The sequence below is a fragment of the Anastrepha ludens genome, chromosome X, assembly GCF_028408465.1.
Source record: "Anastrepha ludens isolate Willacy chromosome X, idAnaLude1.1, whole genome shotgun sequence".
In the NCBI taxonomy this organism is placed as follows: Eukaryota; Metazoa; Arthropoda; class Insecta; order Diptera; family Tephritidae; genus Anastrepha; species Anastrepha ludens.
In genome coordinates, this window is record NC_071503.1 from 16,268,907 (window position 1) to 16,286,342 (window position 17,436).

The following is a 17,436-nucleotide window of genomic DNA, read 5'->3' on the forward strand; positions in this document are numbered from 1 at the left end:
AATCTACACCCCTGCTACATAGGCTATCAAAAAGCTTTCGATTCAGTGTCCCGTAGTTGGCTTCCGAAGGTGTTACAAATATATGAAATACACCCAAAACATATACATTATTTAACAACTACCATGTTTAAGTGGAAAACGAGCATACTCTTAACCCCACCATTGAATGCAATAATAACAGAATAAATGCTCATACGAAGAGCCATATTACAGGGAGATTCTTTAAGCACCCTATGGTTTTATCTCAGTCTAAACCCCTTGTCTAACACACTTAACAACACAACATATGGATTTAATATTAAAAACGAAATAGCATCAGAACATATATAAACCAATTCTTATTTACATATGGACGACAGTTAACTATACACATACGTCAACACAGTTCCACTTAAAGAACTAGTCAACAGATATAAGAATGCAATGCGGAATTAGAAAATGTAAAGCACAATACGTAGAGAGAGGAAGGTGCCACAACCAGAAACAATTGGTAATCAAACCATGAACAATTTACAAGAAAATTAAACCGATAAATATTTGGGATTTCAACAAAGCACCAAACTAGACCACACACCTATTAAAAAACAACTAGCAACATAATATAAAAAACGCCTCGAATAAATCCTTAAAACATATTTGAATTCCAAAAATCGTAACAAAGCCATAAATACATACGACGCTTCGCAGTTGGTAAAAAATTTTCTTTTTAGAGCGCAGTACCGCTCTTACGTCACACTGGTTTTCTTCCTTTAAAGCCAAATATGCTATATTTGCTTTCATTCGAAAATAGAGCATGTTCCCAAAATTCTAGAGGCTTGTCAACATATTCGTTTGCAAAATCCATGCATTTTTTTTTGTTGATTTCGGATATTTACGGTTTCCTACGTGCTACACGTCCGCGATACCCATCTTCTTTAAGTATTTTACGTACAGTATCGTCGTGCACATGCTTGCCAAAGGAATTTGAAATGTTTTTACATATTTGAGAAGCCGTAATTCGAGGACTATTTTTCACTGATTGCAATATGGTTCGTTTCTCACGTACGGTCAGCTTGCCAGGTCGACCAGAACGTGGCTTTGACACAATTGAACCAGTTGTATTGTATGTTTGCACGACATACTGCAGTGAACAGTGACTTCTTTCTATGATTTACTCAATTTCGCGAAAAGATTTGCCTTCATTTCTAAGTTTCAAGATAATAAGTTTTGGGGGCCATCGCTATTTCTTACACACAAAAATTTAAAATAACTCCAAAGTAATGTATGTAGTCACAGCAAAATCAATTACAAACTGAAATAAAACCGTTATTGGGTATAAATATGCCACTGCATAGTACGGAGAATCCCAGTTTTCATGTGTGCGGAAACTTTTTCTGCTTCGTTGAAGATTTACTTAGGAAAAAATGTATAGAAATTGTAGGAAAGTTACTTACTAAACATTTCTCATAAAAGTTTAAAATGTTTAATTTTTTTTTTACACTGAATTTATTAATATGTTCCTTTCATTTCTTTGTACGGATACTTTTTCTGGCAAGAGTATGCCATACTCATCCTATCATACTCATTTGTGATCATTGGTTGGTCTAACACAGATCTCAATAACATAGAAATAGCAGCTAGAAAACAGATGACAAAATATAGAAAGGCCAAATTATAGCAAAAAGAAACCACAGAAAATATAAATATAATAAAAGATTTAACCATCACATCCGACAGATACCGTAAATGCAACATACTCGTACGCACAAAAACAATAGGATGCCCAATGCTCGCGGGGACAAAGACCCAAGACACGATACAGTAACCAAAATTATTCACAATTCTCAATCTAACAAATAACACAACAAGGTATTATCAATATACCCCCGAAACTATACTAGAGCATGAAAATTTCATATTATGCTGGGACAGAACCATATACTTAGACAGAGTCATATACACTGATAAGACAAGAAAGAAAAAATTACACAACTAAATGAAGTAAATGAAGTAAAATGACACTAACATACACAGCAAATGCGTAGGAAAAATTGAAAAATACATAGCGCTTGCACAAGAAATTAAAAACATCTGGAAACAAAACGAATTGAAACTACTGCCACTCATAATATCAGCAACCGGAATATTGCACAAAACTTCAATCAGTGAGTATAGGCGAAATCAATTACTTTTTTGAATCAGAAACATTAGTAAATCCTAACACAAAACAACAAAGCATTGCCTCTTGATGTCGATATCTGCGACACATGTTATCTCCACAGAGTAAATTAAGGTGGTCAGAAAGAAAAAGTAAGGGCCCCTTCCTAGAGAAAACGCAGAAAGGCGGACTGAAAAAGTCTCCATAGAAGCCTCCATGCTACTTGCATCAAGCATGAAGCCCAAACAGGCATGCTAGTCATTTTCCCATACGAGTAATAAAGGCTTTCCCATACTGTGCCAGCTACATCCGCCTTAGCACTTGCCAGAATTCATCCCTACACCTCAAGGTAGCGGAAGTTATAGCATTTAGCAAAAGGTAAAGCAACTGTCGCGTAGCACCGACATCAACGAGTTAATAACGCCAAAACTATTCATTTTTGTGAAAATCTTTCGTGCTTGTGTCAAACCATCGCCGTCTACTTCTCCTTCGCCAAGAAGACCTCATATTTCTTTCTTTTTGGAAATATAAAGTTTCCACCGAAGCTTACTTTCAGGTTTGATAGTGCTAGCGTGTTTAAGCACAAAAACTAACCAAAACACTTGTCAAATCTCATGCAAATATCATAACTAAAACCCATGTTCCACAGCATGTTTGTTTTGGGACGCATGCAAATAGTTTTCAATTACGTGATTTTTTCTCTTATGTTGTTGCATTGTAGTCGAAAAATGGCAACAATGTTGTGCAGCTTGTCAGTATCAAGACAGTTTGAATGGCTGCTGGCGCCTAAAGATATCCATACACAAGAATGAAACAAACAAATTACAGTTTGAATACATCGAACATGCAGTGGGAACAGTTGAAAATTCTCCCAAACACAAAATTTACAATATAAAAACGTCTCATAAAAGGCGACCTTTTTGGGTTTCGACAAATGTAAACTTTGACAAGAAACTGTTTCACTATTCTCAACACTGGCACGAATTCCATCTACCGCCGGCCCGACTTTGGATATTCCGTCCCTGATCTAACCTTTCTCTGGTTGGCCGATGGATTAAGGGTGATAGAATAACACACGGGCAGTGACCTAACAGATTCTCGTCCCTCGCAATAGGCTGTGAAATCCATCCAGGGTCGATAGTTGCCAATTTCGGCCGGACTAGAGGGCTAGGGCATACAAAAACGCTAGGAAAGTCCTTCGCGCCGAAATAAAGAAAACCATATCAAGTAGATCGAAACCACTGAGGTATAAAATTGTAATGGAAAAGTTGGGTCCACCAACCCAGACACTGCACGGGGATTAATCGCGGAAGAGCTCAACGCCAAAGGGCAAGGGCGACCCGAGTTCTGCCTCATCATTCCGCAGACTGCGAATGCTACATAGCACGGGTGAAGTGATGGAGGGCTTGCTAAAACTGTGCCCCAACTACATGGGAGAGTGGTATGCCTGACAGGCAAATGCTATAACGCCTCTGTCTCGTAAAAGCCCTGGAAGGTCTTCAAGTACGTTCAAAGCTACGTTGCCATTAAATTGATATTAAAGATTCAGTTGACACAACTCCTGACTCGCGTCTGATTTTGGCTCTGGCACTGGCTTCCATAAGGTCCTGTGCCCACCCTTGCGTGGTCTTCCTACAACTGCGACTGGAAGCCGATACCCAAAAGAAAAGAAAGTAGGGAAAAATAATATAACTTAGAAAAATCTACGTCACTCTCAAAAGCAATGAAGTAAAATCTAAGAGTTGGGCTTTCCGGAAAACAATAGATTGCTGTGGTCTCTGATCTCCGGCCTTAAAGACCCCACAGATTCCCATGGCAGCCGGTTCTACGTTACCGGAATGACTCGGGTTTTTCCCGATCAAGGGCTGCCGCCCCAGTATATTAGCCCTGTCTAGTGTACCGTATTTCACACCCAATCTTACGTCACAGGAGCAACTCATTGCAACTAATATAGTTTGCTCCAAATACTTCTCTTCCGGGCTGGCGTCGAACCCAACCCCGGACCAGAGGTATTCTACTGCTGCATTTGCAACAAACGGCTCCACCCGAACTCCACCTCGGTTAGGTGTAACCAGTGCAAAGGGTGGTGCCATCTTAAGACCTGCTCAGGCCTTAAGACACACAGGGAGTGGTCCACAAGGTATGTGACCACGTGTTGCTCCCGCTCACAAGCGGCCCCTGCCTCTACGGCTACACTGCCCTCAGTGCCGGCACATCACACTGCCGCCACAAACAACACCTCAACGGTAAGGAGCCCCCACGAGCAACACAACTCCCTTTCAAACCCACAACCCTCCTGCTCCTACCCCAGTGCGGGGACAAACCAGCAGCTCTTGGTCCCCCGCACAGTCTGCTCCGTGTGTCAGACCGTAGTTCCTCGGAACTTGACAACTGTCCAATGCAATTCTGGAAGTGGCTGGTGCCATTTTCGGAGGTGCTCCGGCCTGCACACCACCCGTGAGTGGACACGCGACATCAGGCCACAACCTTTGTTACGGAACGCACAGCAGGACCAACGCAGACAACATCACGCATCCCTCACCCCCCGAGTTACGAGAACCCTCCCGCGAAGCTTCAAGCTTCTGCAACTGACTTACGAGCAAGATTGACGAGATAGTCGACTTCATGAGCCGGTTCGGAATTAAGATAGCTGAGGTCCAGGAGACAAAACTGCACGCTAGCTCGCCCCTGATCACCAGGGACGGCTACAATGTGCACAGAAAGGACCGCGAGTGAGATAACGGTGGTGGCCTAGCGTTCATAGTCCACCATTCAGTGCAGTATCGTCTTATCGATGAAGGCATCGACCGCAGGGACAGCAGCTTAGAACGTCAAGGTATAGCATTCAAGCCTGCCAAATGATCGTAGGGGACAGCTATTGGCAGAGCAGATAGACGATTCGACGTTCAACACTGTAAACGACGACGCCCCCACCAGGGTAGTGGGCAACTGCAGCAGCTCGCCTGACATAACAATTGCTAGCGCTGGTCTGATAAATAGCATAACCTGGCGACCTATGCTATCGCTTGCATCAGACCACTTGCCCATTATCATCTCGATCGAGAAACCTGCCGACTTTGTTTCCGCGGATCACCGGTCATACATCAACTTTTACAAAGCTGCTGGTCGGATCCGGGAATTACGTCCCAATTTCCCAGCGGAAGCAGCCGTTCTGGCGAAGGACCTCAATTTGGAGATCCGGCAACTGGTCACCCAACACAAGCGAACCAAATGGGAAGAGCATCTGAAGTCCTGTAACTTCACTTCTGGTGTGAGCAAGCTCTGGCCCACCGTAAGGTCTCTGTCGAACCCGACGAAGCACAACGACAAGGTGGATATCACCTTCAACGGTCGTACTTCGTCGGATCCGAAGAGATGCGCGAGCTATTTTAGCCGGCAATTTATACTGCATCCTCCGGTCGACAGATCCAAACGTTGTACCACCAGACGGTTGCACAAACTGCCATACAACAGTGCACCGCTTACTTTCACCAGCGACGAGGTTCAGGGGGCCATCAAACACATGAAACCATCAAAAGCCATTGGCCCTGACGGATTAAACATGCTGATGCTGAAGAAGCTGGGTCCTTTGGCAGTAGAATTCCTCACCAAGGTCTTCAACCTGTCGATGGCCAATCTCATCATTCCTGATAAGTGGAAATTAGGGAGAGTGGTCCCACTACTGAAGCCTGGGAAACCCGCCAACCAAGGGGAGTCTTATCGTCCGATAACTCTCCTTTCCCCAGTAGTGAAGACGCTTGAAGGCCTTCTACTCCCACTCCTCACAGAACACCTGACTCTAGCCCCACACCAGCATGGTTTCCGAAGAGTGCACAGCACCACCACGGCACTCACCGTCATAAACACCCAGGTAAACCGTGGACAAAACCAAAACCACCCCTGCGAGAGGACTGTCCTAGTAGCGTTGGACCTACAAAAGGCTTTCGATACAGTCAGCCACGCCACGCTACTAGATGATATTTTACAGTCGACACTCCCGCCAGGGCTGAAGAGGTGGACCGCGAACTACCTGACTGGTCGTCACTCGTCGGTGATATTTCGAGACCAAACTTCAAAACAGAGAAAAATAAAGCAAGGAGTACCGCAGGGTGGCCCCTGCCACCAGAGGAAGCCTCACTGGTTGTTGTTGTTGTAGCAGCATAAACATTTCTTGTGCATATACGAGGAATGCTGCTGAAGTGACAGTCCTTGGCCGGATATACATCCGGGTCGTTCCGGTTACGTAGAACCGACTGTCTTGGGTCTCATATGCCGACGACTGCACGATAATGGCGTCGGGCAATGACATTGATGGCCTATGCGCCAAAGTAAACGACTACCTCGCCCGCCTTTCTCGCTTCTTCACTGCGAGAAACTTAAAACTTTCTCCCACTAAATCAACGGCGACCCTTTTTACCACCTATCGCAGACGAAGAGCTCCAGCTTCCCCGAGAGTTCCGCGTAACCTTGGCACAATTACGTTCTGGATACTGTAGCAGGTTAAACTCCTGCCTATCCAGAATCGACCCCGACATACCAAATATATGTCCGGCCAGTGAAGGCACCCCGCACGACACTAACCACCTTTTCACATGCCCTATAAAACCCACTCATCTAACACCTCTCTCCCTCTGGACCCAACCCGTCGAAACAGCTAGTTTCCTGGGCCTACCGTTAGAAGAGCTAGACGAAAACGACCGTTAACTACACTACACTGACAGGGCGAAGATACTGCTACAACAACAACAACCCCACAGATTGCAAAGTTGTCGAACGTTCGCTCTGGGTAACGAAGAAGGAACTCCACCGGCGCGGAATAGAACACTCCGTCGATCAGAAGGTGAAGAAAGTGACGGCTGAAGGTCATCCAAAAATTAATCCTGTGAAGAAGGCATAACCACAAATGCCGAGTCTACATGCAGCTACAAAGAGAGCTATTTAACCACTATTCGACGAGTCATGAAAAAGATGCAAAGTGCTAAAAAAACAGAAGGATGTTTCCGTAGAATCAAAAATGATTTGGCACAATCGGAGAGAGAACAGTGCCGTAATTCAGCTCCTCAAACCCTGCAGAACGCAAAGCACGCTGAAACTTTGACGCCAACGACTGCTACTGATCAAGAATCGTTAAACGCCAGAACAACGCTTTCACATTGTGGAAATTTACTTTGAAAAAAATTAATATTTTCTTGAAGTTCAAGGAGCACTTTGTCCATTTTACGTGAGGTTTAAACGCTGGTTTCAGGATCGGTCGTCGTTACGGTGAATGCGAAGCGCTATCGAGTCGTTCTGACTTAATTTTTGTTTTCAAAGATTAATTAGCTAAACATCGACCACATTTAGGCCCAAAAGGACGGCGCAATTTGCCACACAACGCACTTGACAATCCATTTATGGAACTGATCGAATGGACCATGTAACTCGTAGCCGGGGCCAGATATCATATTAAAAAAATAAACGCCATGAAATTATCTACCAGATTATATGGAGTAAAAAAAAAATTAATCCACAAATATTTCTGTTTTGTATTATCATTTTAAATTCTCAAGCTCTTAAAAAAACTACGGTGAGCACTCCACCGATTGTACGTGATGACAATCGGTGACTCGTTAACGGAGCGACCTGGATTTATATCTAGCCAAGGACTGTCACTCCAGCAGCATTACTCAAACAACTATAAGCGTTCCACAACAGCCGATTCTGCGTTACCGGAGCGCCTAAGGTTTATATTGACCACGTAATGCCAACTCAGCAGTATTCATCAAAAAATAACTGGGAATGTTTTCTGCTATTACAACAATAGCACGCCATCATATTGTGAAATGCAACGCACAGCAAAATAGGACTCATGTGCACTATTTACCACAGCGCATAGGTTACTGCTCTGTCAATGTTCGACAGAACAATGCCGACAAAGTCCAATGTTTCTGGGAGAAAAGATAAGAACTTACCGCCATGTCAATGGTTTTATTTATGATGTTTATACATATAACTAATTCAAATGAGCGTAGTAAACATACGAACGCAGTCAACATACGAGAGCGGACAGCAGGCAGAAGCGTAACGCTTCTACGGCTGTTTGGGATAGCGGGTTCTACTGAAAGTGGTCACTGCTGGGAAGCTGTTACGAAGTATGCGAAAAGCATATTTTGTCGCAAGAGAGCAGAAGCTTGTCTGTTAAGAACAGCCTGAAGAAACATCGCAATTAAGAGAGAGTATCCCTCATGCTTTTGTAACCCGCCTCCGCATCTAAAGTAATGCTATCGCCTAATGCGGTATATGGGATTTAGTATTTTAAGAGATAGACCAGAAAGTTATAATGTTCCACACTCCGGTAGGCTAGTATGATGTAGACTTCAACGCTGTATCCATGCACAAAGCATTCCCCGTTCCTATTAAAGAAATTAAACATAATATTATTAATAATAATAAAAAGAACAAAATAATTAGCATCTACAGAAAACTTTCAAAAACACAACATACAAAATTTCTGGTACACAAAATTTACCTCAACACATCATCTTCTAGAACTAGCAATCAACAAATAGATGAACCATAAACCCTACCAGATTTTCGTACAATAGGCAAAACATACATCAAACCAAAAAATAATGAAACTACCAAGGCTTCTAACTGTAGTCAAATAACAGCCTCCCTACACTATGTATATAAAATAATCACCTCTACAATATCCTCAAAAATAGGAACTCATCTAATCACTTTTAAAAATCACAGGACAAATAACAAACGATATAAAAATGAGCTTTGACATCAGCAAATGTAAAACACAATACATAGAGAAAGGAAGATGGACTGGCAAACTAACTGGAACAAAACGATCAAATCCTTGAAAACATGGAAGAACATGAAACGTACAAATATCTTGGACTCCCACAAAGTACAAAAGTAGACCACGCCTCTATTAAAACCCAACTTTCATTGCAATAAAAAAAATACCTTAACTAGATACTTAAAACACAACTAAATTCCAAGAATTTCTGTAATACCAAGACTAAAAGGAGGAAATGAATGCATTGTATTATTATCCCACAATAATAATTGCAAAGAGAAAACTCAAATTCGAGAATTTTCGTTGGATTCATACAATTCAATACAGAAAATTCATACTTTAGTTCCCAAACATTTAAATTCAAAACTTTAGTTCCCACCAGACTGAAAACGGCTTTCTTGGGTGTATCATTACCGATTCCCCTTTGTTTGGGATCCTAAATCTTGAAATTTTCAAGAACAAAATTACCTGCAAAAATTGAATTCTTGAATTCCGTTATTGAATCATTATGAGCACAACGAATTTCAGAAATTTAATTTTTATAAATATTAATTTGTTAATAAAGGTATTAATTTAAAAGGAAACTTAGTAAACTTACCAACTCGTAGAAGATTTATACAAATTTTTAGAAGGGGTTCACACAAATTGTGTCAGTTAAAGCGACGACAAAAGCGAAGCGAAGCCAAAAAGCAAAATCTACAATCTTTTCGTATTAGTGATTATATAAATCGAGTACGACTGTGATCGTCATGTTTACACATGATCTTAGCATTCCTGCAAGTGGACAAGCTCTCCCATCTAGTCCTGAATTTTCTGATCATGTTTTCCTTTAATTCGTTGTCTAATATTCGTATTAATTTTGATATTTAGGTGACACATTCCGAGGATAGAGAGCCCCCGTTTTTCGCTCTATCGTCTATTATCTTGTTCCCTTCAATGCTCTTATAGCCTAGACCCAATAGAAATGTAGCTTACCATATTGACTATATTGGTCTGGTGTATTGAGTTATGTCCATCGGTCCTGTATGAGCCTTCGTTTAGGGCTTATGGTATTCCTAAAATTTTCACTGCCATGTTCTCTGTACAAAGTTCTGTATGTGCTTTGTCCGCATTAGGTCCAGTCCTGTTTGATCTGTCAAGCGCTAAACCGATCTGAGAGTATTTGTCATGATGCTTCTGATAGTTCTAAGGCATTTCCCCGTTAGTACTATGGCAATATCATCCGCATATGATATTAGCTTTGGGGTTTTTTTTTCAAACCTAACTTCCCGATAATTTCTTCACGTATCAGTGGTGAATATTAGTTGTAGCTCAATCTATTAGTATAATTATCAAGCTGCATATTTCGGATAACATCAGCCGATATTTTCAAAAAAGAACATATTTCCGTGGATTGCTGGTTCTATTGAAATTACCTCCGTTTTACCCGATCACAGGCTGTTGTTTCAGAGATGTAACCTGTTAGCGAATTTTGTAAATAAGTTGACACCATCACTTCGACAACGCCTAGTAGCAAGGCATGGTTCGGGCTGGCATTGGACTAGAATTTGAAAGAAAAATTTCCATTTCAGTTCAACTGTCGTTAAGTGCGATTCCTGCAAGGCCTTGAGTCACCTTATAGGGCTGTAATATTTTACATTTGACTTACTTTATCTGATGTTTTTCCAACTAAGTTGACATCTCAGCGCGTTCGTAATTAAAGCGAATTCCTGCGTTACCTGCGTTGCTTTCAAAGCAAAGCAACCACGACGCAGCGCATAACTTGTATATACTCGTAGGTCCATTCAGGCCTTAAGCATAACAGGGATTAGGCCACATGTTTCGCCGCCTTATCTTTATCCCAGCAGAGAGGAGGCATATGCCAAAGCTCTGCTCCACATAGCCGCAAGGAAGACAGATGGCATTAAGCCAGGCGGCAGAGGTCGTCGGAACAAACAGGTCCAGAGGCTACCTCGAAGAAGCGGGCTAAAGACGATGAACCGTTTACATCCGCAGCAATAACAGCAACAGCAGCTGCAAAACAAGCAACAAACACCGCCACCACATCCGTGAAGAAGCAGCCCTCTGCCTCCTACAAGGATGTAGTAACAGGTGTTAAAATGACTGTGCTCTCAAGGGACTATCCCAATAGCCCCTAACAACAGAGTAAATGGACTCCATCCAGAACTTTATTCTTGGGAAAATACTGGTGGAGAAAGACCAGAACATAAAACCGGCATTTTTGGGTGCGCAGAGTATGTACAAAGCAGAGTACATGGTCCTGCATTGTAAGGATGGCGCTTCCACGGACTGGAACCATCACTGGTTGAAAGCGGCTATCACTGACGCGATACCATGGGAGGGTGCTTCACTGTGGACCACAGAAGAATCAAAGATACCTCACCCACGGATCGCAATGAGGTACTTTCCCAATTCCCAGTCCTTGGAAACCCCGAAGATACTGGGCTTTTTGCAGGGGCAAAATAAAGGCTTCCACGTCGACATCTGGCGTACACTAAAAAAGAGTTGGAAAAGGCTTAAACGTAACACTGGTTCTATCAATAAACCAGAAATCAGCAGCCAGTTTGAAAGGGTAAACTAACGTTTCAGTCAAGTTACCCTCAAGCTGAATGCTGCACCCGTCAATCCTGATACATTGGCGTACAAAATGGAGGCTGTGGAGTTGGATGCAGAGAACGAAAGCACTCCATCTAACCCTAACCCGATAGCCAATACATGAAGTATATCTAGGCACATCTCCGTAACGCTTAGCATGAGGTTTGCTAAGGGAAAATTCAATTTAGAGCTTATACAGGAACACTGGTTAAACAGAGGCACAAAACACAAAGGTGAGCGTAGTCAATCCAAGGGCTACGCTAATCATAGACACCAACATTAAACATTTGCAATTTAATGAATTTATGAATGGCGACAGGGCAACAGTACTAGTCGAAGCGGACTTTGGTGGAAAGAAGCAAGAAGTCGTTATTGCCTCAGCTTATTTTCCAGGGGACGCCGACGTGGTACCATCGCCAAATAGCATAAGCTTAGTGAACTACTGTAAGACACACAAGATATTAATCATTGGGTGTGATGCAAATAAAAGAGGTGAGTTACTTCGTGAGTTTTTAATACAAACAAATCTAGCTATTGTAAACAAGGACAAAAAATCGACCTTTGCAAACGCTATACGACAAGAGGTTCTTGGCTTGGCACTCACTTGATATGATCAACAACTGGAGAGTCTCCGATGAGAACTCAAAATCTGATCATAAACATATTATTTTTAAAAGCAAAGGACCAGTTAAGAGCGTAATGATGTACAGAAGTCCCAAGGCTACTGGGGCAAATACTCAGAGTGCCTTAAATCCAAACTAACCAAAAGCATGCTTCCTATAAAAGCGACAGAGGAAATGGATGCATCAGTTGTAAACCTGACTGACTCCATCATATCCTCATATCATGAGAGTAGTCCACTCAAGACAAAAACCTTAACAAAGAGAGTTCCTTCGTGGAACAAAGAACTTACAAATTTTCGTCAACTAGCAAGTTCAAAATTCAACGATGCAAAGAAATGTCAAACATGGGATGAATATAGGTAAGGGCTTTCCTGCAACAAGGAACTGAGGAAATCAAAAAGGAACTCATGGAGAAAGTTCTGTGAGGAACTAAACGATGTCCCAGCCACGGCAAGAACACAAACATCACTGACCAAATGAGTGTCAAATCCAATTGGCACACTAAGGGCACCGGATGGGGCTTCTACAAGCAGTTTCGACGGAACACTAGAGCTTCTTTTGAGAACTCACTTTCCTGACTGTGGGCTTAACGCAACCTGCGACACTGGTCAAAGAGTTTTAGCGCACACTCTGTTCAAGTCAAAAAGTCCTACTATCTACAGAATAGTAAACTACGAAAGGCTAGAGTGGGCAATCAACTTGTTCAAACCCTTCAAATCACCCGGATCAGATGGTATTTTTCTAGCCCTGCTCTCCAAGGGCACTTTGAGATTAATACAAATTCCGGTACATATATTCAGATCAAGTCTTAGTTTGGGTTATGTCCCTAAGATTTGGCGGGAAGTCAAGGTATTTCTACCAAAGGGAGGCAATAAGCTTCCTGAATCTCCGAAATCCTATAGGCGAATCAGTCTTACGTCTTTAACGTTGAAAACCATGAGAGAAGAGGTTATCTCGATAATCCCACTCCATAAACTGCAATTCGCATATCAAAAAGAGAAATCCACAGATAGAGCACTACACACAATTGTTCACGATATAGAAAGGGCCCATGACCTAAAGGAAATAGCCCTCTGCGCTTTTATGGACATTGAGGGTACATTTGATAACGTGAACTTTCAAGCAATAGCACTGGCACTCTCCACTAGGGGAGCCGGTCCAGCAATTGTTAACTGAGTAAGCAACATGCTAAACCAAAGGATAACCACAGCCTCTCTGGGGGAAGTTACCCTAACTGGTACAGCCGCGAAACGATGTCCACGAACAATAAAGGGTATAAAACAAGAAGGTATGTCATACGGAACCCGTACTCAAATTTGTAAAGAGATACAAGGTTATCTTCCCGTCTAGGGAAGAGTGTAACATTAACCCAACATGGATATATGATGACTCACAAAAATGGTACACAGATGGTTTCAAAACGCCCCAAGGAGTAGGAGCAGGAATAGTGGGATCTAGAGCACACAAATCCCTAACACTAGGTAAAGACACCACAATTTTCCAAGCGGAGCTCTTGGCCATAATGGAAGCAGTGGAAATCATATCTCAAAGAGGGTTTGAGAAAGGAAAAATTACAATACTTTCGGACAGCCAATCGGTTCTCAAAGCCTTGAATAGCTTCACATTCAAGTCAAAATTCCTAATAAAGTGTAACTCAACAAACTGGGCACTCATAATCAGGTCTCACTGATTTGAGTACCAGGACATGAGGGGCACGAAGGAAACGAGAAGGCAAAATTGTATGCCAAAAAAGGGGTAGAAGGGGTATTTATTGGACCAACCCCATTTTTCGGCTTTAACAAAAATAATATAAAACAGGAAACCAAACAATGGATCCAAACTAAAATCAGAGAACACTGGAACGGCACAAGCGGCCTTAAGGGGGGAGCCTGGTTTATGAGGTTTAAAAATTGCATCCCTTTGCGATTTTTTTTTTTAAGGAAAAAATTAATTTAGCACTGCAACATTTTTTCTATCTTTTAATGAACAGTTAAAAAGTATAAAAAGTTTTTGTACTGGTTAAAATAAGTTGAAAAAAATGGTTAACATAGAAATTAGTAGAGCGCTGCAACGCTGGAATTTCCAACTGGCGTACAAGATACAGCTCGTAATTATTATCTAAAGCAAAAAATTCAAATGGATTTCTAATTATCATGATTTTTTATTCTAGATGAACTAAGAAAACTGAGAGAAATTCCAAAATTTCAACTTTTTGGAGGTTTTAAAGAAAAAAAAGCCTTTCTATAAAAAAAAAATTCACTTCAACTTGGTATAAAAATCTTGAAAAATTTTTTTAATATATTTTGTTAGTTCAAATAGAAGATAATACTGAAGGGAACAAGCTATGATTCATTTCAAAAGGTTTATTCGTTTTTTTTCATTCATGTACGCCAATTCAAAGAAATCATAAAAATGAAAAGTCGAGAAAAGAAGATAAAGTTTCGACTATAGCTGTCCGGTCACAGCGTAACTACCTAACGCTCACCTACCTTTGGCTTTGTATCTACGGAAATATTGAGAATTAGGCTCTGTAACTTTGTGTGAATATTTTGAAATATATTAGGAATCGCTTAAAACGAAAAAAAATTGATTTTTTTGACCTTATAAACCAGGCTCCCCCCTTAATCACTCTAAAAAGTTTTTAACTTTAATGCCAACAGAGCAAAATCTGCTCTAACCCTAGATAAAAAGGGCCTCAAATTACTCTGTAGAGCACTTACAGGTAACTTTGCTGTATCTAGTACAAGATTATGCAGGTTCTGCCCCTGATGAATAGGAGACTATGGAACACTTTATCACCAACTGTGAGGCATTAGGTCACAGGAGACACAGAATACTGGGCTCGTACTTACTAGAGGAAGAAGACCTACAATCGATCCCACCTAAGGAGCTGGTTCGATTCCTCGGTAAACTAAATAATTATAATTAAGTAATTAGGGACGCACAATAGATCAATCTGGTCGCAGTGCATAAAAGACTTAGCCTAACCCGTACAGCCATTACCATTACCATCTTTATCTTGCTCCAACTCTCGGGTAAAGCCAACCCAGAAGACAGTGTTTTTGCTCCCTCAGAGTGTATTCGATGAGTCAAGCCAGAATTGAATTCTGTTAAGTTAAATTCTTATTTAAAACATAGTTATCTCGTTTCAGTTGACTACCTCCCTAATATCACACCTTTCCCGCCTTCTCCGCACTATCGAAGATAGGGTGTATTCAATAACGCATTATAATGCGCAACGTACTTTTGCAGTGTTGGCAATGCGTTCAGAAATGCAAATATGGCAGTACTGCAAATGCATCGCGTTCCAAAACGCCATTTTTGTATCAAACGTCGCGCATTATTTGCAGGAAAAATTTTAATACTGCCAATCTATCAATTGCAACACTTGTCACATTGGCAAAGCTGCCAGCGCTGCAATTACTGCGCATTTATAATGCGTTTCTGAATATACCCATATCTTCTTGGGAAACCAGAAATAACCCTTGACTAGAGAGACCGGGTCCAATCTCTGAAACAGCCATCCATGAAATATGCTTCGACAAATATATAAAGAATTTCCCCAAAAATTTGCGGAATGCTGCTAAGGTTCGTCAACCACAAATTTGTAAGTGCGAGTCCCTCCGGTATCGTAGAGACAACCGTCGTAAAACGATAAGTAATGTTTGGTCTTACCTGCTTTTTCACACCATATTGCGTTAAAACATCTATAATGGCAATAAAGTATATTTCTCGTCTGTCTGCAAATCAGAAAAAAATATGAAATTCATCAACGTTGTTTTAAATTTCGAGACTTATAATATTACAGAATACCGAGCATGAATTAAAAAAAGCCAATAAATTCTAATGAAATTTCTGCACTTAAAGAAATTTTCATATTTTATTACAAAAAACGCTTACAAATTGTACCAATATAAATAAATACTGACGTTTCTGTGATTCGACAAAAAGAGAAGTATCGCTGAGTCAAGAGTCTCATAGTATGTATCTATTAATTGGTAATAATTTCATTTTCATTTTAAATAAATATTTTCTTGTTATCCAGAAACAATAAGCAAACTAAATCTGGTTTAATATGAATTCATTAATCGGTCGATTTTAGATCATTACAAAACTACACATAAAATTACAGTATATCAACTTTTAGTTATCCGTAAAAACCATGTGTAATGCATATTGAACCGGAAAAATTCGCGAACTGCTGGCAATCAGTATCGCGCGAATGAGATACTAAAACAAAAACATGAATTCGACTTGACTCTAGATGGCGAGAAGGAACTCGACAAAAGATAAGATCTGCCAGATCTGGAAATTGCGATAGTTATTAAGCACATGTATATAAGGTGCATGCGCATGGGCTATTCACTAGTAAGTCAACGTGTAAGCGAAGAAACGAAAAGTAATAAAGTGATTCAGTCTTAAGGTGAAGAAGATGAGAAGTAAAGTGTTGCAAATAAAGTAAAGCAAGAGTGTTGCAATTAATTTGTGTTTTTCTTCGACAATCCAGTGATCGAACTCAGTGAGATTATTGTGAGAGATTTATTTGGATTTTAACGTAAGAAATTCGTAACAATATTGAAAAAAAAGCTGCCCCCATCATCACACATAGAAAAGACTTGCATAGGCGAAGGTAAATTCAGAACAGAATCCGACAGCCCAGGTGTGCTACTATAACTTCAACGGACTCTTAGGCATCCAGTTAAGGTTTATGCTTGGGACTGCTTCTCTGAAAAAGGATTTTGCCGTTTATTAGTGTTTACCGCCAATTTGAATGCAATTTAATGATTAAATTGACCAAAAAGCATTATTACCGTCACCTGCGAAGAAGAACTAGCCAACCGTGGATTTTACAAGAAGACAATGAGTATTGCAAACTGGTATAACAATAAATTCTGAATATTATTGTTACCTTTTAGACCAGCTGAAGCAAAAAGTTCGTTAAAAAATACCTAGTTTGCAAAAGAAAAACATTCTTTTTCAATAGGACAATGGCTAAAACCCATGAATTAAAGTTCGAATTGTTGCAGCATCTACCGTATTCACCAGATTTGGCCCCTAGCGACTTCCACGTTTTTCCAGACATAAAAAAATGCATGCGTAGAAAGTTTTTCTTCAAATGATTAGGTCATAAGAGCTGTGGAAGCGTATTTTGTTGCAGCTCTTCCGAGTTCTCACTTCAGGGATGGAAGTTTTTAAATTGGAATCTCGTTGAAACAAGTTTAATGATTTCATTCATTGAATTCAGGGAGACTATACTGTATGATAAAGTATTTCAAACCAAAAAATTGTGT

General features: G+C 40.8%; 1 protein-coding gene across 8 annotated transcripts in view; it reads right to left on the reverse strand.

The window, feature by feature from the left end:
* The window catches only part of LOC128870431 (phosphatidylinositol 5-phosphate 4-kinase type-2 alpha), a 178,736-nt gene that overhangs the window by 114,586 nt on the left and 46,714 nt on the right, over positions 1–17,436 (reverse strand). For 6 of the 8 annotated variants that reach the window (XR_008455373.1, XM_054113057.1, XM_054113056.1 and 3 more), the window contains exon 8: positions 15,821–15,885. Coding sequence is in view for 7 of the 8 variants with exons in the window: in XM_054113057.1 (XP_053969032.1) it covers positions 15,821–15,885 (65 nt within the window). In the remaining variant the exon portion in view is untranslated. Of the gene's footprint in view, positions 1–8,478; positions 8,530–10,323; positions 10,468–15,820; positions 15,886–17,436 lie in introns of those variants that run through there. The other 2 variants (XM_054113058.1, XM_054113054.1) reach the window with 2 other exon arrangements.